Source organism: Dendropsophus ebraccatus, chromosome 9 (assembly GCF_027789765.1).
Source record: "Dendropsophus ebraccatus isolate aDenEbr1 chromosome 9, aDenEbr1.pat, whole genome shotgun sequence".
Lineage (NCBI taxonomy): Eukaryota > Metazoa > Chordata > Amphibia > Anura > Hylidae > Dendropsophus > Dendropsophus ebraccatus.
This window is the reverse complement of record NC_091462.1, coordinates 69,543,780-69,565,700: the sequence shown is the minus strand read 5'-3', so window position 1 is coordinate 69,565,700 and position 21,921 is coordinate 69,543,780. Positions and strand designations below refer to the sequence as shown.

Here is a 21,921-nt window from a genome sequence, read left to right as displayed (position 1 = left end):
CAACTCTGTTCACACCACAATTTGTGGACTTAGTTGGGATGGCTGGGATGTATCCCACAGTATTGGCATAGAGTGAGATCTATCCTGTTAAAACTGATATGGGACATTACCTGTCCTTTTGACAGCCCTTCAAATCCATCATTTACAGTGTAGATCTTGTGTCCCTCAGAAATACCAATCCTCACCGCAGACCGAACAGCAGCATTCATTCCAGCAGCTGGAGCACCCACATTGAGAATTGCAATACTGAAGTTGCTCTGAATTTAAGAAATATCAAAACTTACTAAATTCACCACTTGCATTAAATCTCCCAGTAGCAAAAGTTAAATAAAAAATGAAATTATAATACAACTGAAGAATTATCACATACCTGAAAAGAACCATTCATTATGCTATTTTCATCTATACTGCATGTCATCTACGTAGGGGATCTAACCCAACGCCACTCACAACTACCCATAACTGTTTTAGATTTAAAGTGTTACTGTCGTGAATTTTTTTATTTTTTTTTGCAGAAATCAATAAGAAACTTTGTAATTGGGTTTATTAGCCGAAAAATGCATTTTTATTATGAAAAAGCAGTTTGAAGCTCTCCCCCCTGTCTTCATTGTTCTCCTATGGAGAGAGCTAAATAAAACACCAAAACAGGACAACAAAGAGTTAATCTACAAATACCTCACCCTTTATCTCCTCTGACAGTCAGCACTGACCTCTCTGACCTCTGATTACAGCGTTCACCCAGCTCTGTGCCTGTAATCTTCTGTTATCTGCTTTCTGCTGTCGGTTAACTCCCTTCTCCCTCCTCCTCTCTCTAGACTAGACTGGGTACGTCTGATGCAACAAGTCACAATTTCCAGGGGGCATTTATTAATTTCGGTTACTAATGCTATGTTTACTCGGCACGATAATTCGCCTGATCGTACAATTAACGTCTTCGAAGTAAAGATTTTTCTTTTATAACAATCAGCGTTTAGACGGAACGATATATTATACGGAAAATTCGTTTTGTGATCGCTTAATCCTATCTCGCACATAGGTAACATAGGTGAACGACTGTTTACATGGAACGATCTGTGAATTTTTTTGCTAACGACGATTCAAGAACACGTTCAAAGACCAAAATGAACGATTTCTCGCTCGTCGTTCGTTGCGTTTACACGTACGATTATAGTTCAAATTCGCACGATAATCTTTCTGTGTAAACGCAGCATAAGAGGCGCTCAGGGCACAGAAAAAGGCGCAGATCATGTTAAATAAGGAGCAGGTGGAAGCCATGGCTGTTCCCGCTGTGCCGCATCTATGCCTGTCTATCTCATGAGCAGGGGTTACAGCTGTTGTGCGGCAAAGAGAAGATACGCCTTCTACGTAGCATACGCCAACAGCACAACAATGATAAATGTGCCCCAGTGTGTGTACTAGTGGCAAACAGCCCAGTCCTGGCCCTAAACCCTAAAGGGGGCTCAATAACTATAAAAGCACCAAAATCACCTTGTGACCTCTGAATGGTTAATCTAATATTGAAAGTTGAAACATTTTTGAGGTGATAGGTATACTTTAGGCATAAAAAAGATGGCCAAACAAGGTAGGACACAAACAGGTGAGAGTGGCTAGTAGGTAATTGGCATTACCTTCTCTTCAGCTGGCTTCTGATGTGCAAGCAGCTTGTATATGTTCCAGTTATTTTCAAAGCTCCTATAAAGAGATTTATCATAGGCTTAATAATGTTTTTTTCCACTACAGGAGAAGCAAAAACACGTATAATTCACTCCAGGTACAGCACCAAAACCTGGACAGCTTGCAATATACTATCTATAGGGAGTCATTCTATTTATGGCTGGTTCAGTTAGGTTATACCTTTCCTGTTAGGACTAAAGTTTAACATATTATATAAGCTGGAGTTAAAATTATTACATGACCCCAGTTAAGGGACAGGATTCAGCCAGGTACCAAAGCTTTTCCAATATTGTTGTCAAAATAGCCACTGCTCGCGTCCCAGCGGCAGCTACTGTTAACTCTGAGCTGGATGTAGTAAGTGACATCACATACTTGTAGCTTTACATGTGAAAGGATACCTGTCACCCCCGCGTGCTGGGGTGACAGGCTCCCGACCCCGTTAGAGCACCCTATACTTACCTAATCGCGCCGGGTCCCGCTTCCTGATGCGGTCTGGTCACGGAGATTTCCCTGTGTTTCCCCCCACCCACACCAGACCCGGAAGTGTAGTGTTCTATACATACCTGCCTGTAGCCGACCCCCGTCCGCCATCTTGTGCCATGACATCTTCGGACGGACGGCTGAACCGCTCCGACCGCCCCTAGTGCCGGCCGCCCTCTGTCGCGTCATCAGCTACTCAGCCGTGATTGGCTGAGCATAACTGTGCTCAGCCAATCACGGCTAAGCAGCTGATGACGTGTGTCGCGTCATCAGCTGCTCAGCCGTGATTGGCTGAGCATAACTGTGCTCAGCCAATCGAGGCTGAGCAGCTGATGACGCGGCAGAGGAGAGGAGGAACGCTCCTGATGACGGAATCTATTATGGTCATGGGATCAGGATAGATGGATAACGATGCAAGAGTTTTTTAACTCACATGATTTCAGTTTCATAATGCATAATGGGATGTATCATACAGGTTGATCTTTAAGAGAGATGTAACCGCGCCCTGTGTACAACATGCATGGAGTCTACTGAAGACTCTTAGCACGAGTAGCATTCCCCAATGATGAAACGGTCAGCTGGATGGTGTATAGATCCCACTAATAGACATTTAATCATGCAAACCGCAACCCACAAGGGCGGGATATTTATGGCGTTTTAAACCTGAACAGGAACCGTTTAGACAGGGACACCATACACGTGTTGAGCAACATATGCAGCACTGACACTATTTGCTGCTATTATTTACCCACAAACGGAGCAAATAATGCTTTTTTTATGTCTTCTGAGGATTTCCCCAATGGGATTCAAATGCATGGAGAATAAAAAAATTGTTTATTTGGCAGCCACTGTTGTTTTTGTATGGTAATTTAAGGTGTAGGTGAGGGCTAGAGCAGTGAAGTTGCCCTTTCAAGGGTGGGAACTGTCTGGAGGGTGAGGTGTAGGGCTCTATTAGGGTATGGCAGCCATATATTCAGTACATATATGTATCCTCCTCTCCAATGATGTACCCACCAGCCATACACACTATAAGTGATCTCAACCCACTAATACAATGCTGCATACATGTAAATATAGTTAAAGTGACTCTGTACCCCCAATCTGCCCACCCCAAACCACTTGTACCTTCAGATAGCTGCTTTTAATCCAAGATCTGTCCTGGGGTCCGTTCGGCAGGTGATGTAGTTATTGTCCCCCAAAAAATTTTTTAAAACTTGCAGCCCTGTGTCAAACTGGCGTGGCCTAGAGTGTCTGTGCATTTGGCTGCCACAACCTCTCTGTCCCTCTTCATTAGGAATGCCCCAGGCAGGTATTCTCCTATTCATCAGCTGTGTGAACACTGCACATGGGCTCGATGGTTAAGGCACCTGTGCAGTGTTCACAGCAGAGGAATAGGAAAAATCCTGCCAGTGGCATTCCCAATGATGAAGAGGGTGGGGAAGAGGGACGGAGGGGTGGTGCAAGGTTAGGGCACAGATACTCTAGGCCACGGCAGTTTGACTCAGGGCTGCAAGTTTAAAAGTTGTTTTTTAGGACAATAACTGCATCCCCTGCCGAACGGACCCCAGGGACAGATATTGGATTAAAAGCAGCTATCCGAAGGTACAAGTGGTTAGGGGGGGACAGATTGTTGGTACAAAGTAGCTTTAAACAAAAAAAGAAAAAGGAAAACCAAAACAAGTAGATTTCTACTTTACCTTCCTCGTAACTGAATTGCTTCCTCGAATTTTTTCTCTTCCATAGCTTTTTGTACATCTTTAGTCTAAAAAAGAATTACATTGCAACATTACTATAATACCTGAATTGTATAAATATATATTTCTTAATGTACTAGTTTTCAGGCTAAAGAGGGGAATATTAATAGCATAACAACAGGAGAAAAGAAAACGGACAGGAAGGGGGGGGGGGGGGGGGGTATGATAGGGAGTTGATAACAGAAGAAACATTGCAAATTATTGTTACTGAAAGAAATTGGTATAGCTGGGTTCAGACTACATTTTTGCAGTGGATTTATGTGCATCCATTTTGATCTGTTTTTCCATTGACTTCCATTAAAAGAAAAAAAAAGCTCAAAACGCATCTTTTTTTAACGTACACAAAAATGTGTTAAACTACGTTTTTGTGAAACAATTCACTTGTTTTCATGAGTTATTACACATTTTTCACATACTCAAGAGTGCTGCCGTCATATCTATTGGACTGTATACATTCCAGCGGTGGACCCAGGTGGGACAGCTTTTGATTTATCCTGAGTGCTGCAAGTTTTTCTGATAGATAGAAGAAAAAAATGGCAGCACATCTATACATCTGTTCACACTGCATGTAGCTAAAGCACAGACAAACATACAGAAAGTGCAACAGTAACCCACAGGTGCAAGCGCCTACCATATATACCCTCCCCCCCCCGGCGTACACACGATAAAAACTTGTTCTGTAAGTATTAAAAATGAGGATCTTAGCAAACCATTGATCAAGCAGAGTGTACCATGTCACCACGTTAAGGTGTCCTCAGAGACAAGGTCCCTACTCATTTTAACACCAGCAATGGCCTCTACTGGGCTGAATAAGCCTACTACAACTGGGCAGATAGGATCCAAATGATCTTTTTAAAGCACCCTTGGGACATGTGTGAAGTGCAAGCCAACAGGAGGTACCCCCCCATACATTAACCCCTTAAGGTCAAAGCCTATTTTCGTTTTTGCGCTTTTGCTTATTCCATTTTAAGTTTAAAAGTCCATAGTGCTTGCATTTTTTCACCTAGAGACGTATATGAGCGCTTATTTTTTGCGAAACCAATTGTACTTTGCAATGACAGGCATTATTTTTCCATAACATATGCTGCGAAACCGGAAAAAAATCATTTGCGCTGTCAAATTGAAAAAAAAACGAATTTGTTTTGATTTCGGGGAGTTCTGCATTTACGCCGTCCGTCCTATGGTAAAACTGACTTGTTATGCATGTTCCTCAAGTCGTTACGATTACTATGATATATAACATGTATAACTTATATTGTATCTGATGGCCTGTAAAAAATTCAAACCATTGTTAACAAATATACGTTCCTTAAAATCGCTCCATTCCCAGGCTTATAGCGCTTTTATCCTTTGGTCTATGGGGCTGTGTGAGGTGTCAGTTTTTGCGCCATGATGTGTTCTTTCTATCGGTACCTTGATTGCGCATATACGACTTTTTGATCGTTTTTTATTAAATTTTTTCTGGATTTGATGCGACCAAAAATGCGCAATTTTGCACTTTGGAATTTTTTTTGCGCTGACGCCGTTTACCGTGCGAGATCAGGAATGTGATTAATTAATAGTTCGGGCGATTACGCGCGCGGCGATACTAAATGTTTATTTATTTATTAATTTATATTTATAAAATGGGAAAAGGGGGGTGATTTGGACTTTTATTAGGGGAGGGGATTTTTTATCAATAAAAACACTTTTTTACTTTTTTTTTTACTGTAACTAGAAGCCCCCCTGGGGGACTTGTATATAGACAGCACTGATCTCTCAGAGATCAATGCTGTGTATATACACAGCAAAGATCGATTAGATCGGTCATAGATTACTATGGCCTGCTGCAGGCCATAGCAATCTATTGTCGTGCCGGGATCAGCGTCATTCCGACGCTGAGGCCCGGCACGGGCAGAAGAACGGATCTCCCCCCCCGCGATCGCATCGCGGGGGGGAGATCCGTCCCACTAGACACCAGGGACGTGAGGTCTGAAGCCTCTAAGTGCAGCTGTCAGGTTTGACAGCTGCACTTAGAGGCTTAATTAGCCGGCGCGGCAACGGGACCCGCGCCGGCTAATAGAGGCACTGCCCGGCTGCACGTGTCAGCCGGGATCGGCGCCGTTCAGAGCGGGGTCCCGGCGGGACCCCGCTCTGAACACCCCGAGCGGCACCATGACGTATCAGATACGTCATGGGTCGCTAAGGGGTTAAACAGAAAAAAAAGGAAAAATGGCAGCAGCTCTATGCCTCTGTTCACACTGCAGGTTGAACGCTGCATGTGGCTAAAGTACAGACAAAAATACAGAAAGTGGTGACATGGTACACTAAGTTTGTTCAAATAGTAATTGCTAAGATCCTCATTTTTTAATATCTACAGAGCAGGTTTTTATAGTGTGTACACTGGGGGGAGTATATACGGTAGGCGCTTGCACCTGTGGGTTGCTGTTGCACTTTCTGTATTTTTGCAGATAGATAGAAGATAGACAAACAGATGATAGATAGATCCAGTAGGAAACATATCTATCAGCTCATCACATATCTTGAATTGTACGCACACATGTACGATCCAGACATGAGAACACAACCAGCTGACTCTTTTTAATGTCTAAAAGTTTATTATGTACACCACTATTATATGTAGGCAGAAATTGTCTGGTTAAAAACATAGTTGCCTTCTTCCAAAAACAGCCCCATACCTGCCCTTAGGTTGTGTGTGGTATTACAACTTTGATACATTCACAAACTGAAGAGCAGGATGGTGCTGTGTCTGGGAGAAGGCAGCTATGTTTTTTTTTTATCTTTGAGAACCCCTATAGTTTTTGCACAGCTTTATCTAAGAAAGCCCACTCAGACTTACTACAATTCCCATCATGCCTGGACAGCCAAAGCTTTAGCTTTGGCTGTTTAGGCATGATGGGAATTGTAGTTTTGCAACAGCCAGAGGGCCTAGGTTTGACACCCCTGGTCTACAGAATAGTGAAACGAAAGAAAGACCTTCCACTTGGTGAAGAATTTTTCTGCCGACACAGTTCCAGTTCTCAGTCTCAAAACACGGGATAGCCAGATATCTCTAGCCTGTTGCCAACGGGGTGCCTCCATGATGGGGAGAGCACCACACCACCCTGATAAATAACCCCTTAAGTCCCACTCGGTTGCGAGTATTGGAACACAGACAGGAAAAAAACAAGGTGGCCCCTTTTGTCAATGTCTAACTCAAGGTGCGAGTATTGCGATCATGACAAGGGCTTACAAAGGCAGGCCTCCACCCACAGACAGCCGTTTCGGGGTATTTGCCCCTCGTCAGTGTGGGGTAGGATTCTGGCTAGTTGGGGCAATTACAAATCAACCAACAAAACACAGTAATCACTGAACTCAAGGAAAACAGCGAAAAAAAACTCCAATGAAGTACTCAAGAGTCTCCACTGATGCCGCCAAAAATTTAAATATGCAAAACAAGAGTCCGTGGAGCCTCAGTTACGAGTCTCAAAACACGGGATAGCCAGATATCTCTAGCCTGTTGCCCAACTAGCCAGAATCCTACCCCACACTGAGGAGGGGCAAATACCCCGAAACGGCTGTCTGTGGGTGGAGGCCTGCCTTTGTAAGCCCTTATGATCGCAATACTCGCACCTTCAGTTAGACATTGACAAAAGGGGCCACCCTGTAGTTTCCCTGTCTATGTTCCAATACTCGCAACCGAGTGGGACTTAAGGGGTTATTTATCAGGGTGGTGTGGTGCTCTCCCCATCATGGAGGCACCTCGTTGGCAACAGGCTAGAGATATCTGGCTATCCTGTGTTTTGAAACTCGTAACTGAGGCTCCACGGACTCTTGTTTTGCATATTTAAATTTTTGGGGGCATCAGTGGAGACTCTTGATTGAGTACTTCATTGGAATTTTTTTTTCGCTGTTCTCCTTGAGTTCAGTGATTACTGTGTTTTGACAGTTCCAGTTCTGTCTGAGACAGTTCCTGTCTCTGACAGAGATGTCAGCAGAGAGCACTGTGTCAGACAGAAAGGAAAACACTTCCTGCAGAACATACAGCAGCTTATAAGTACTAGAACACTAAACATTTTTAAATACAAGTAAATTACACATTTATTTAACTTTCTGACACCAATTGATTTGAAATCAAAAGATTTTCGCTAGATAACCCCTTTAAGCCAGATACTAAAGCGCTGTTTCTATTTTCTGATTGCAATTTTTTCTGTGTTGCTAGGGTCACCTAATGCTGTACAGGTCACCTTCCAGCAGCCCCCTAGTTACTATCACGGACAGAACAGAAACTCTCAGCTTAGTTTTATGCCTTCCAAAATGAGAACGGCAAGATTTAATCTCCCCCCAAGATCTCCCCTCCCAAATAATTTTGCATTAATATGTTGTCCACCCACAGCTTTCCATCTTTCCAATATCAATTTATTATGGACTCTGCACTGTTTTGCTGTTATCTAGGTGCATTCACCCCCTACCAAACGCATAAAATCATCAAATCCTCTCAGTCCAACCAGTCACCACTCCCTGCTCCTGGCCCCCACCCTCCGAGATGGCATCACGTGTCCTCAGTCTTTTCAATGGGCTGGGAAATCGCTTCTAACCCAGTCCATTGAAGTGAGAGAAGACACTGACAGCTGCTGCTGATCAGTGTCTCCCGTCTCCCTCCCCCCAGGTCACCTTTGTGCCCCTGCCCCTGAGCTCACCTGTGGTCCCCACACTGTGCCCCCTGCAGCTCAAACCCCCCCACCCCACCCCACCCCCGGAGCAAAAGTTGCTGGCGGGGCGTGTACACGTCTCCCAGGTTGTTCGGTTTGCTCCCCCGGTGATTGGTACAGAGAGCCACCGCCAGCAGCACCCTTCTCCCAACACCATGCGCCAGCCCCTTCCCCCCAGACTCACCAGCAGCCCGGGGTATCCCCTGCACCCAGAAGTCAACCAGAACTTACCGGCCACGGCACAACTTTCTAAACATTGAAATGATTTTTTTTTAAAAAAGACAGCCAATCTAAGTAAACACAAAACACCAAAAATGATAAAACAAACAAACAAAAACACTTACCACTTGAACACACTCCATTAATGGCAGCCGCACTGACTGGTTACCAGACAGACTAACCACGCAGGCCGGAGTTTCGGCAGTTGCTTCCATCAAAGCAATTACTGCTTCCATACCCATTTTACTGCTCTGTCAAAAGAATTAAATAAAAACTGGACCTCAGTATGGACATGGCACAATATTCACACTGAGAAACAATTATGTTTGCAATGCTTTGCAGAATGGTTGATATGACCTATTTGAATTTATGCAGAAAGTGTACCCACCCCATATAATACCAGCGCTGTGGGTTTAGTCATCTCTATTTAAAATGATAAAACTAATGAAAAAGTAAAAAAAATATGTTGCTCATCAATTATATAATTTTATTTATGTTTCTTCTGCTGCAATCAAACACCTACATAGACTGGTCATAAAAGGCTATATGAGGGGAAAATCTGAGGATCCAACAAGACAGTCCAAAAGGAATACAGAGCACATCGCAGTAAGGCTGAGAGCTTTATTATTTGCCTCTATAAGGATTCTAACAAGAAAAAGAGCAGGTTATGAAGTTTCCAAATAAAGCTGGATCAGTACAACTCTGTCATAACCTGTCAGCTTAGTTACTCCACTCTCACAGACAGCAGAATAGCATTGTGACAGTCATGCTGTTTGCAGCGGTCTGTTGCTCATTCGGATATGTTTAGAAGTGGTTACCATTACTTTTCTATACTGATTCCTAATATAGCTTTTTGTAGCCGTTGCGTGGCAGTTTTTCATTGTTTAATGACACTTAATGAGAAGTATATTCAAATGTAATAGGAAGTATAAAGAGAGGACATCTTTTGGACCCACTTCTAGCTTTAACTAATATAACTGATTAAAAAATTTGAGCAAACCTGGATCTCCCTGTTCTGGTGTAGGCTCCTTGTATCATATTTTTAGTTTTTTTGGGAGCGCTTGCTTGTTCAGCAGTTTTGGCTAGAGGTAAGTGGACTGTCAATAACTGTTCTTAAAAGTTAATGTCCCCAGAGAACAGAAGGTCTGCCTTCTAAATCTGTTCCCTAAAGGCCTTAGGAAAAAACAAGCCAAACTACTGTTGCTTATATTGACTGCCACCAAATCTCTGATAGTCACCTATTGTGATCCCCCTATAGCCAACAGTGGGCTACACTAGTCTTCCCTTCCTTTATCCCTAGTTCTTTATCCCCCTACGTTTTGTCTTGTCCAGTCCTGTCGTGCTTTGTCTTTGTTCGGTTAGGCACTGGTTTGTGGTTCCCCCAATGAATATGGTTGCTGATATTGCCACTACAGTGTGATATGTTTTACTTTTGCACATTGTCAGGATTGCTTTCTATGCCTTCCTGAAATCCTTTGTTAGGGTGTCTTCAAACCTACCGGATCTGCAGCGGATTTCATGGTGCAAATTCGCAGTGAAATCAGCTGCCAGTTCTTTTCTATGAGAACATACTCGCAGCGGGATTGACATCAAGCTGCGAGTATGTAAGTTAACCCCGCCAGCCAGAGCATACTGCTTGCTACAGGGGTTCCCAGCTGGACGTCCCGCTCAGCCAATAAGTGCACTGTCCCGCCGCAGCCGTTGATTGGCTGAGCGAGACGTGCAGATGCCAGGAGCCCCGAAGCAAGCCTAAGCATGGAGCAGGTGCAGTTTGCTCAGGCCGGTGGGGGATTAATTTACATTCTTTTCTATGAGAATACATACTCGCAGCAGGATTGACATCCCTTTCGCAGCATGAAATCTGCGGCGAACCTGGTATGTGTGAAGCTGCCCTTAAAGGTTATTTGTGTACATTTCTGGGGCCTGGGGCCACTCTGCACACTACTCTTATTTCTAGACATGAACAAAGAAAACCTCTTGGATGATCAGGTATGCTGTTAAAGTGACTTTGTACCCACAATCTGACCCCCCCCCCCCCCCCAAACCGCTTGTACCATCAGATAGCTGCTTTTAATCCAAGATCTGTCCTGAGGTCTGTTCGGCAGGTGATGCAGTTATTGTCCTAAAAAAACAACTTTTAAACTGGCAGCCCTGTGCCCAACGGCCGTGCCTAGACTGTTGTATGCATAAGGCTGGCACAACCTCTCTGTCCCTCCTGCCCGCCCTCCTCATCATTAGGAATTGAGGCAGATTGTCTCCTATTCCTCACCTGTGTCAGCACGGCACATGGGCTGGATCGTTAAGACACCTGCGCAATGTTCAGACAGGAGAAAATGTTCTAGGGGCATTCCTAATGATGAAGAGGGTGGGGAGGAGGGACGGAGGGGTGGTGCAAAGTTAGGGCACAGATAATGTAAGCCACGGCCATTTGACAAAGGGCTGCCAGTTTAAAAGTGGTCTTTTAGCACAATAACTGCATCAACTGCCGAACAGACCCCAGGACAGATCTTAGCTGCTTTTAATCCATCTAAAGGTACAAGTGGTTTGGGGGGGACAGATCGTGGGTACAGAGTTTCTTTAAATTAGTGCTTACTAGCATTTAGACCAATTATAGTCCACTTCTGACTGCGCTGGTATTGGTTTTATTTTCGAAAAACAAACATGTCCTGCAAATTAAACATACAGTAAGTGTAAAACATGTGATGTAACGCAGGTTTAACTGCTTTCATTTACCAAGACACGGTCAAAGGCCGATGGTGTTCCTCCTCTCTGCACGTGTCCAAGAACAGTGACCCTAGTATCAAAGCCCAAGCGTCGAACGACCAGCTGTTCAGAAAGTGAAAACAAAAGGAAGCCATATTATTAAAAAAAAGACAGCACTTGCTATCCAACTCGATTCACTAAAGAAAAAAAAAACTGAAACTGGTTGTATCAAATAAACCAACTATAACGTAAGCCTGTCCAAATGTGATGGTGTTGACTGCTATTTTCTTACCAATGGCAAACAAAAATGTATTAAAGGCTTGTAGATGTTGAGAATAGACCAAGATTACAGTGATATTAGAGAAGCTTTGGTTAAAACAAATCATGATAATCATGATAATTTTTGGCAATTGTTAATTGCTTGTGATACCTAAGATTTAATTATATTTATATCTATCATGATACTTTCAATAAATTCCTAATGGTGCATTTACACAGAGAGATTTATCTGACAGATTTTTTAAGCCAAAGCCAGAACCAGACTAAGTTGAGAGCAGGTCATAGAGGAAAGACTGAGATTTCTCCTCTTTTCAAATCCATTCCTGGATTTGGGTTCGAAAATCTGTCGGATAAATCTCTGTGTAAACACACCATTAAACAGACTTCTGTGTCAGATAATTTTACGATAGATGAAGAAATTCAAAACTCCAAAGAGAACAATCACCTAGTTAACAGCTTTCTACACATCAATTTTGACACAGATCTGCTGTCATTCCAAAGTGATTAACATCTGAAGATAGGGTTACAATGGTTATACATAAACACATGAGTATAAATGAACAGAACCTTTTTAACTTTTTATCTTCCAACCTTTCATGGAACTTACTTGCCTATGCCAGTGAGCCAGGTTGACATGTACATGGGGGTATTGTGAGAGATGGCAGCTCGGCTGATGACTGCTATGCCCAGCATTATGTTGCCAATCTGACATTTCATACTCATAAATGTTTTTTAATGACCAGGGACAGTTATTGTTTGTATTACACACTCGTTCTTCTGTCATTTTGCCCAAGGTTTCTTAAAGAAGCATTACAGGATTTTCTGTTTGGCTTATTTAGTGCAACACAGTAAGTGCTGCAGCTAATGGTTGTATGGATTCACCTAATACATCACGGCTCACCAGGTCTCTTAAACAGGGCAGAAATTGTATTGTTAGCATGGAGGGACAACATGGTGAAGCTGGGAGGGGAAGGCAGGGTATGACTGCTGCTAAGAGGGATTTGATAGTTACAAGGCTAGAGAAAAGGCAAACAAGTGGCCCACCACAGGGCAAGCATTTTCAAATAAATTAATTCCAAGGGGTTTCACAAGTTGGTATTAAAGAGGCTACAGCAGCAGCTTTATACCGGGGAAAATTACGTTTCAATCTGTTGGCGTGCGGCAGGCAGAGACTAGCAGGTAGTCATCTGGGCGGCTCCCCGTCCCTGTCTAGTCACCACTCTGTGTCAGCACACTCGGTGGGATAATTGACAGTGAAAGGCTCCAGTAACAAGCCTCTCTGCCTGTCACTCATCCCCAAATGGGGTGATTCGTTCCCTTTAAGTAAAATTCCACTACAGTAGGGTTTCAGCAGCTTTATTGCAGACTCCTCTTAATGAGCCAGGCTCTGTACACTATGCTTTCAAATCCATAGTAGCAGGACAGAGGGGCGAGTTAGCATTATATTAGCAAAAACCTGCTTCTTTAAGCAAATGTATGTGCAGGAAATGTATGTACAGGAAAGAACGTCTTGCCTGACAAACACCATTTATTGTGTTGGGGAATATAGAAGTATTATAGCGCTCCAAAAACACAAATAAGGAGGGCAATAAGACTAACAAGCACAATGGTGAATACAATTTACTAGAAGTGACTTCTTTTCACTTTATTTACAATCTAGTCCATCATAAAGTCAGAACCTGTAAGTTACTAAGTAGCTCACAAGGTGTATACATTTCTACACTTTAAATTGTATAAAAGTGACATACCTCTTTCACATAATTAGAAGTAATTAGCTCCCCATTCCGATCAATAGCTCCTTCAGCAATAATAATGATATTTAGCCTTGAACCTCGACTTCGAGACTGCATTAAAAAAAACACATTAAATACCCCAAAATATTGCTTAGTTTAATAAAGTGTAGTTATGCCCCTTGTGTTTTCACCAAATATGAAACCATGGGCAATACCAGTCTCAACTATTACGAAAAGGCATTATACAGTAAAATATTGTGGAACATTGTAAGATCATAAAGCCTTGCACCCAGTTGGCATTTCAAGCCATTGTGAGGGTCTTTGTATTCAGGTCTAATCTTGGTGCATATCTGTCATAACGTAAGGCACTGCATTTTTCCATGCACGTTTCACCATTTCTATTTAAGTATGTTTAATTTTAACATACAGAAAAACATGGCCAAAAACATTCTAATAAAAAAATGGATACGTTTTCAATACTCTTTTTTTCCCATAATGCAAATGATTGGTTATTGTTTTGTCTAAAACGGGGTCATCACCCACTTTTGTCATAAATTGAATCCTCTAGAACAGGGGTCTCAAACTCGCGGCCAACTGCGGCCCTCGGGACACTAGTTTGCGGCCCCCACCTCAATGGTAGCTTTCCTGTAAGTGCGGCCCTGACACTGTGCTCGTCTTCGGGAGGGCGGCCAAACTGCTGCAGCCGTCCCTGATGCCGGCCCCCCTCTGCCGCGTCATCAGCTGCTCAGCCGCGATTGGCTGAGCTTAACTTTATGCTCAGCCAATCGCGGCTGAGCAGCTGATGATGCGGCAGAGGGGGGCCGGCATCAGGGACAGCTGCAGCTGTTCGGCCGGCCTCCGGAAGACGACGGAGAGGTGGGCGGCGGCGGTGGTGCTGGTGGTGGGAGGGGAGGTGTGCGGCGGCGGTGCGGGGCAGGTGAGCGGTGCAGGGGCCTACAACCGCCTAGCAGAGCCACCGCCCCCTAGCGTCCCTGCCGCACATGCAGCTCCCCGGTCTCTGGAGGAGGAGGCCGCGGGGACTGCAAGGTGATCGCATCGCTGCAAGTCCTGGGGCTGTTTAGCAGGATCGGGGGATGCAGCGCAGACCCCCGATCCTGCTTTACAGCCCCAGGACTTGCATCGATGCGATCACCCCACCCTGCAGTCCCCGCGGCCTCCTCCTCCAGAGATCGAGGAGCTGCATGTGCGGCTGAGAGGAGAGTGCCGGTGCCGGGGGTGAGAGGAGGAGGAGGAGGTGTGTGCCCAGCTCCCCCCAGTCCCCTCTCAGTGACCCCCAGCTCCCCCCTGTCCCCTGTGTCACCCCCCAGTCCCCTCTCAGAGACTCCCAGTCCCCTGTGTCACCCCCAGTCCCCTCTCAGAGACCCCCAGTCCCCTATGTAACCCCCCTGCTCCCTCCAGTCCCCTGTGTCACCCCCCAGCTCCCCCCTGTCACCCCCTGCTCCCCCCAGTCCCCTGTGTCACCCTCTCCTCCCCCCAGTCCCCTGTGTCACCCCCCTGCTCCCCCCAGTCCCCTGTGTCACCCCCCAGCTCCCCTCTGTCACCCCCTGCTCCCCCCAGTCCCCTGTGTCACCCTCTCCTCCCCCCAGTCCCCTGTGTCACCCCCCTGCTCCCCCCCAGTCCCCTGTGTCACCCCCCTGCTCCCCTCTGTCACCCCCTGCTCCCCCCAGTCCCCTGTGTCACCCTCTCCCCCCCCCCCCCAGCTCCCCTGTGTCACCCTCTCCTCCCCCCAGTCCCCTGTGTCACCCCCCCAGCTCCCCCCAGTCCCCTGTGTCACCCCCCAATCCCCTTCTTGTGGAAAACCTGATGCGGCCCAGCCTCACCCAGACTCTACCTCTAGCGGCCCCCGGGTAAATTGAGTTTGAGACCCCTGCTCTAGAATGACATTATATTCAGTAGCATTAGAATCTGTAGTGCTAGTATTTTTTCTCTATCAAACAATAAAGCATGCATGTGATAAAGTTACTTCAAAAATGTGTAACTCATACATATATGTACAGGAAATAGCACAAACCACATTGTGACGATTAAAGTGATTGTCAATACGCTGTGGTGTATGTAAACATTCCAACATATACCAGCAACATACCGGACAGGTCACAGAACGGCCGATGTCAGAAGATCATCCCTGCAGTATCGGCCAGATGATCTTCGCTCTTGACGAATTGGGATGCGGGAGCATCTGTGCACGTTTGCATCCCAATTTGCCCAGCCTGAGTGTATACAATGTGTATACAATCCGGCCGAAATTCGCTCACCCTGGAGCACAATGTAAGTTCTGTATGAATCACAGCCATTATACAACAACAGCCGTGATTCATACAGAACTTACGTTGTGTGAACATAGCCTAAGACAGGAAACTGATGTGAGTCACAATTCTGCTCCATTCACTCCAATGGAACAGAGTTGCAAAATTGCACCAGGACCAAGGACAAGCCTGGACAACCCCTTTAATACAGAGTCCTAACTGATCCAGAACATGATGATGCCAAGGCCAGACAAACAGTTGTTGATGTACATGACAAATTAAAAAATTATATAAAAAATGTTGCTCAATTTAACTCTACTCTGCCTCCCAAACCTGTTTTAACAATAAAGAAAGTACAAAATAAACTAGTGAACTAGGTTCTGGCTTTGAAAATCTGTCAGATAAATCTCTCTGTGTAAATGCACCCTTAGGCACATGAAACAATGATTTATAGTACAGATTTTTGAAGCCAAAGCCAGGAATGAATTTGAAAAGAGGAAAAATCTCAGTCTTTCCCTTTATGACCTGATCTCTGTTTAAACACTGTGTAAACACACCATAAGATCACCTCCCTCAAAACGGCCTCCCTAGATACAACCACACCCACAGCATTGGCCAATCCGGCTAAGGGAGGACATAAAGTTGAGCATATCAGGCAACTAATAGCAAGGAGGGATTGATACACAGAGATCCTGCCAATATCAAAAAGACTGCAAAAACCAGGTAAAGCGTTTTTGCAGCCTGTCAAACGTAAACTAGATTATTTAGACACTCCCCTCACTGCAGAAATTTTAACCACTATCAAGACACTGAATAACTCAAAAGCACCTGTCCCAGATGGCTTTGTGACAGAATTCTTTAAAATGGAAGGCCAGGATAAAACACCTACCTTACTGGAGGTCCGGTGAAAATAAAAACACTGATGCAGACAGAGCAGCGGGGGACATAAGAAAAAATTCTTACCCATCCCTGTGCCCCTTCAGCAACGTATTGCAGCTCTTGGATGCCCCGCCAGCATCCTCTTTCAATGTCACGACCCGGCTGATAGATTGCCTGCTCAGCCAGTCAGTGACTGGGGCAGGACACCACAGCAGTCACTGATTGGCTGAGCGGGTCCATCAATCATCTCAGGTACTTTCACCAGAGTCGTGACGTACCAAGAAGCCAGAGAAAATGAGTTCCAGTAGCAGATCTGGGAGTAGTGAAGCCGCATGGGGACGGCCAAGTATATTTCTTTATTGTGGTCATTTATATATTACAAATATAGTATAAAATACTAGGGAAGATGAACTTTTCAGACAAGACATTAAATGATGAATATACATATGATAACTAAGCCCCACACTCATCAGAGTCCTTAGTCCTACATTTCTTCTCACCCTACGACAATAATCAAGAAGCATTTGAATGTTGAGAGTTGAGGTCAAGTATTGCATGATGTGCTTTACAGACTATTGGCACCAACAAAGCACAGCTGCGAGGGGTAAGTGTACCATAAGCAAATAGCAAACAAATCAAGATTACGTTTTTATTTCCCAAAGATCCCTGGCAAAACAACAGGTTTAATTGTACTGCTGGTTGTGAGCAACTGCTGCACATTTCCCTTGTACTACTTTCCCAAGAGATGTATGAAGCCCAAAATGCAGTGCTCAAGGATGATATCATTTTATGATCATTGGGCGTCCAAACTCCAGGACTCCCAGCAATTGTAATAATTCCCTTCTCCTGCTACGCAGGAACTTCACATAAAGATACTCTTCCCTGAAAAACTTGCTGCACTCTGCAGGAAAAGTCAGGGAAGTTATACTCCCCTTCCCCAGCATCTTCCTGTCTGATGTCACACAGTCCCTTCTTGTCACCACTTCTTCCTGCTTCTGAGTAGCCATCTCAGCAGGAACTGTCCATTCAGCCATTCACTCACTGAGGCAGGCCGAGCAGTGAAGAGTGGGGACCAGATGACGTCAGACAAGAAGCTGCATGGGATCAGAAAAGTAACGTTTTTCTTTAAAAGTCCTTAAAGGGGTAGTGCACCAAAAAAAAATTTCTTTCAAATCAACTGCTGCCATGAAGTGCCAGAGATTTGTAATTTACTTCTATTAAAAAATCTCAAGCCTTCCAGTACTTATCAGCTGCTGTATGCCCAGCAGGAAGTGGTATTATTTCCAGTCTGGAGAGCAGGAGAAGTTTTCTATGGGGATTTGCTCCTTCTCTGGACAGTTCCTGACATGGACAGAGGAGGCAACAGAGAGCACTGTGTCAGACAGGAAAGAAAACACCACTTCCTGCTGGACACACAGCAGCTGATAAGTACTGGAAGGCTTGAGATTTTTTAATAGCAGTAAATTACAAATCTCTGGCACTTCATGGCAGCAGTTGATTTGAAAGAAAAAATTTTTGTGTGCACTACCCCTTTAAAGACAACTAGAAATACAACAAACATCTAGATGTACATCTAGATTAAAACTATAAGTGGACTTAAATTTGAGACTTATTTTGTGCTTAAAATAAGTTTTAAAATAAAAAATAAAATAAATAAGAGAAGAGAGTAATTTAACCTACCTTGAAAGATGATATCTGTAAGGAAAGTGAAAATGTAGAGTCCCTATAGGTGGAAATACATGCACGGAAAGTCAATAGTAACCAGGGGTTTAAAAGATGTCCAAGTATGGTAAAACTAACAGAAAAACTTCTGATAGAAAACCCACAAGCATTATGGAGGTATCAATTACCGTGCATACATAATGGTGGATGTTGAAACCTTCAACTCCAATAACAGTAAAACATCTGACAAAAAAAAATAATGTATATATATATATATATATTGTATAATTTTTTTCTTCTTTTTTTGTGTAAAAATCAACTAGAGAGAAAGGCAAACTACTACACGCTTAAAAGGGGTTTTCCAGGATTTATATTGATGCCCTATCCTTAGTACTGGTATGGTCCAAACTCCATGATTGTCAGAAAGAAGGTGCAGCAATATTTACATGAATATAGGGGAGGGTTCTTCAGTAGTCAAACTATAAAATGTCTTTCCTTATGGGTCATTCAGGGATTCCATTTTGATTTAAAATTATGCTGGTGCTGCTTTAAAATTCTTTAAAAAGTCATACTTGCCTACTCCAGTGCCCCACGGCTTGGTTGTTCTACATGCTTCCAAGACGACAGGTTAAAGCAGAACCTGGCCTGGCCAGAATTTTGACCTTTTTTTCTATTTACCAGCAGAATATTTAAAAAAAAAAAAATCCGGAATACTCCTTTAAAGAGGTAGTAATGACAGATTAATATTAAAGTATTCAAGAAAAAGGCTAGATGCTTAACTACTGATAAATGTTATTAAGAGTTATAGTTAATTTGGCAATGAATGCTTTATAATTGATCTGAAGGTTTTAACATGACTGACCAAAATCCAGTTTCCAGCTTTTATCAGAATGGGGCTGAACTACATTACTACACAGATTTCTCTAGTGCTGCATATACTAAAGTTAAAGGGAATGTGTCTTTCGAAAATAAAGCTTTTATGTTAAACATATTTTTTAAGAATTTTTGGTCCCGTGTCTTTTGGTCCTCATGTTGTCTTTCAACATGTTGAAAGCTGAACGATCACAATAGCAGCGATATGTTGCAGTCGCTCCGTGTATAGGATGGGCTGCCCGGACAATCTAGCCGGGCAGCCCCCCCCCCGCCCCCAACGTGTAGAACAGGCAAGTCTGCGCTTGTTTGCTCCTCTGTATCGCCCCTTGTAATTGGGGCTTTAGCCTGCTGTAAAGTGATCTGTACAGCATTGCAGTGTCATGTGACACCAGTAGGTGGATAGCATCAACACAACCTCTGTGGAATTACCTTTTTAAAGGCCACAGTGCGCTCAATGGTGTTTTAGATTCATCTCAATGGGACAGAGTATGGGTCCAATTACACAGCCTGATAATAAACAGTAAACCAGAGATGATCTGCTAGATCGGCACTCGTTTACTGAGCTATTACACGGGCCCATTATCAGGCAGCAAGGGCTGCACGGACATAGTTATCGATGCCTGTGCAGCTCTTGCATTCAGTGTAAAATACTAAATATTAACTCACCTCACCGAGTTCCCAGGTATCCTTTGATGCCTTCTGCGATGTGTGCAGCTCTGCCTCTGCTCCGGTCTGTGCAGTGACAGGCCGCCGGCCGCTCAGCCAATCACTGACCAAGAAAGGCCGTGGACAGTGATTGGCTGAGCGGCCGTAGGGCCTGTCACTGCAAAGACCGAAGCAGAGGCAGACCATCGCTATTACACGTAACAATGTGCGGTCAGCGCCCAACGATTTTAGGTGCGAACCTAAAGAAACGATCAGCCGAAGATAGGTTTATCAGCTGATGGTTCTCTTTATTAGCTGATGGTTCTCTTTATTAAAGGGAGCGATAATTGCCCGAATATCGCTCCCTGTAATAGGGCCCTATGTCTACTGTCATCTGTGCCCACAAGACTTGCTGTAAAGCAGGTCATTAAGTGCTGTTAAAAACAGCCCAGGCAAAAAAAAAAACTATAAAACAGATCAGAATAAAAGAAAACGTTTTAGTATATGATTCTAATCAGTAAAATAAAATTTAGGTGACACATTCCCTTCAAATCATCAAAGTACCCTCCACATTTAGTTGCTAAAAGGGCTGTAAGATAACTATTACCACTACAAAAAGGAGACAGCTAAAAAATATAAAAATAAGAGCAAATATAGAAGAAGCAACAACAAGGTTAAACTCTGGCAGCTAAGGAAAGCACAAATGCTTAAACAACTAACATGTCTTATGAATTACATTACCAAAGTCATAAATAATAAATTCTGCATTCTTGTTAATACATACCTTATGAACACAAGAATAGAAAATAAGAAAAAAAAAAGTCAAAAAACAATAATGTTTTTTAGTTTTTTTTTTTAGAAACTAATAATGAAGGGTAATAAATTACAATAAAAAACTCTTTAAAGAGCTTAGGTTTTTTGAAGGAACTTTTGACATGTCATCAAATCTGCTAACCTGAGATACAGCCAGAGAAGAATACGTGGCAGTGCTCTCCACTCCCTATCTAATAGATGGGACTCTTTTGCTCTATAGACTGTAATGAAGGGAAAGAGTTGGAATTCATTGACAGCCAGGGAGAGACGCATGGTGCCGCGCATTTCTCCCATAGGTCTCAGAAGTGAGTCCTGATGTAATCACTAACTTTCACATGTAACAAGTAACTCCAAACAAAAGTAACAAGTGTTTGTCCAATTAAAATTAAAAAATACAGCCTGCCAATGTTATAAAACAATAAAATACTGCATGCTCGCCTTGCTGAGCCAAGCTTCAGCCCTACAGTCTGCCTTGGTTCCTTTTCTTATGTTGTAGCGCCATCCTGAAGAATCCTATTGTCCTATATTTTAGGAGAATGCATGAAGAAAATGATGTAAGTAATACACCGATCTGTTCAGCATTTATTTCACTAGTTTATGCTGCCCTCATTTAAAGGCAGCATAAACCTAGTGACAGATTCCCTTTAAGCTTCTATTTTGAATATTTTATATGTTACTGTATAAAGGATTTCTTAGTGCTCTCTCTGGTCAAAAATGCATGTTATCGTTGGTGGACAGTGCCATGTGGTCGGTGTTCATAGCTGTCGTGCCCCAGCTCCCTGCCTACATCGACGCAGTAGTCCCCATCCCCCCTCCGTGATGTGATTGGAACAGCCTGATCTGGGAGACTAGTAGACATCATCGGGGGGTGGGGCAGGGGGCCTCCAGGCCTGCCAGTTCTGATGACATCACGGAGGGGGCGCGGACTATGATGCTGATGTAGGCAGGAAGATGGGGGCACAACGGCCATGAAGCCCTGCCCAGATGACACTGTCCACTAACTATAAGGTGCATTTTTGACCGGAGAGAGCACCAAGGAGAGCAACAAGTGATTTGGGGGGGGGGGGGGGGGGGGGGGTTCGATTGTGGGTACAGAGTCACTTTAGATAATGTTTGAAGCATAATCACATCCTCCTTCATAGACAAACTTGATGTACCTACCAGATATAGTCCATGAACACATTTGAACCTAAAAATCAAAAACTTCACTGGTGAAACTTCAGAAATGTGAGCTGGGATGAAAATGAAC

The 21,921-nt window shown here is 43.8% G+C and overlaps 1 protein-coding gene across 1 annotated transcript in view; it reads right to left on the bottom strand.

Moving 5' to 3' along the window:
• PFKL (phosphofructokinase, liver type) overlaps positions 1-21,921 on the bottom strand; it is a 71,465-nt gene that overhangs the window by 23,662 nt on the left and 25,882 nt on the right. The window contains exons 8-13 of the mRNA XM_069983583.1: positions 13,549-13,644; positions 11,552-11,644; positions 8,944-9,069; positions 3,852-3,916; positions 1,629-1,692; positions 111-257 (exon numbers count right to left, since the gene is read on the bottom strand). Coding sequence (XP_069839684.1) covers positions 111-257; positions 1,629-1,692; positions 3,852-3,916; positions 8,944-9,069; positions 11,552-11,644; positions 13,549-13,644 — 591 coding nt within the window. The remainder of the gene's footprint in view (positions 1-110; positions 258-1,628; positions 1,693-3,851; positions 3,917-8,943; positions 9,070-11,551; positions 11,645-13,548; positions 13,645-21,921) is intronic.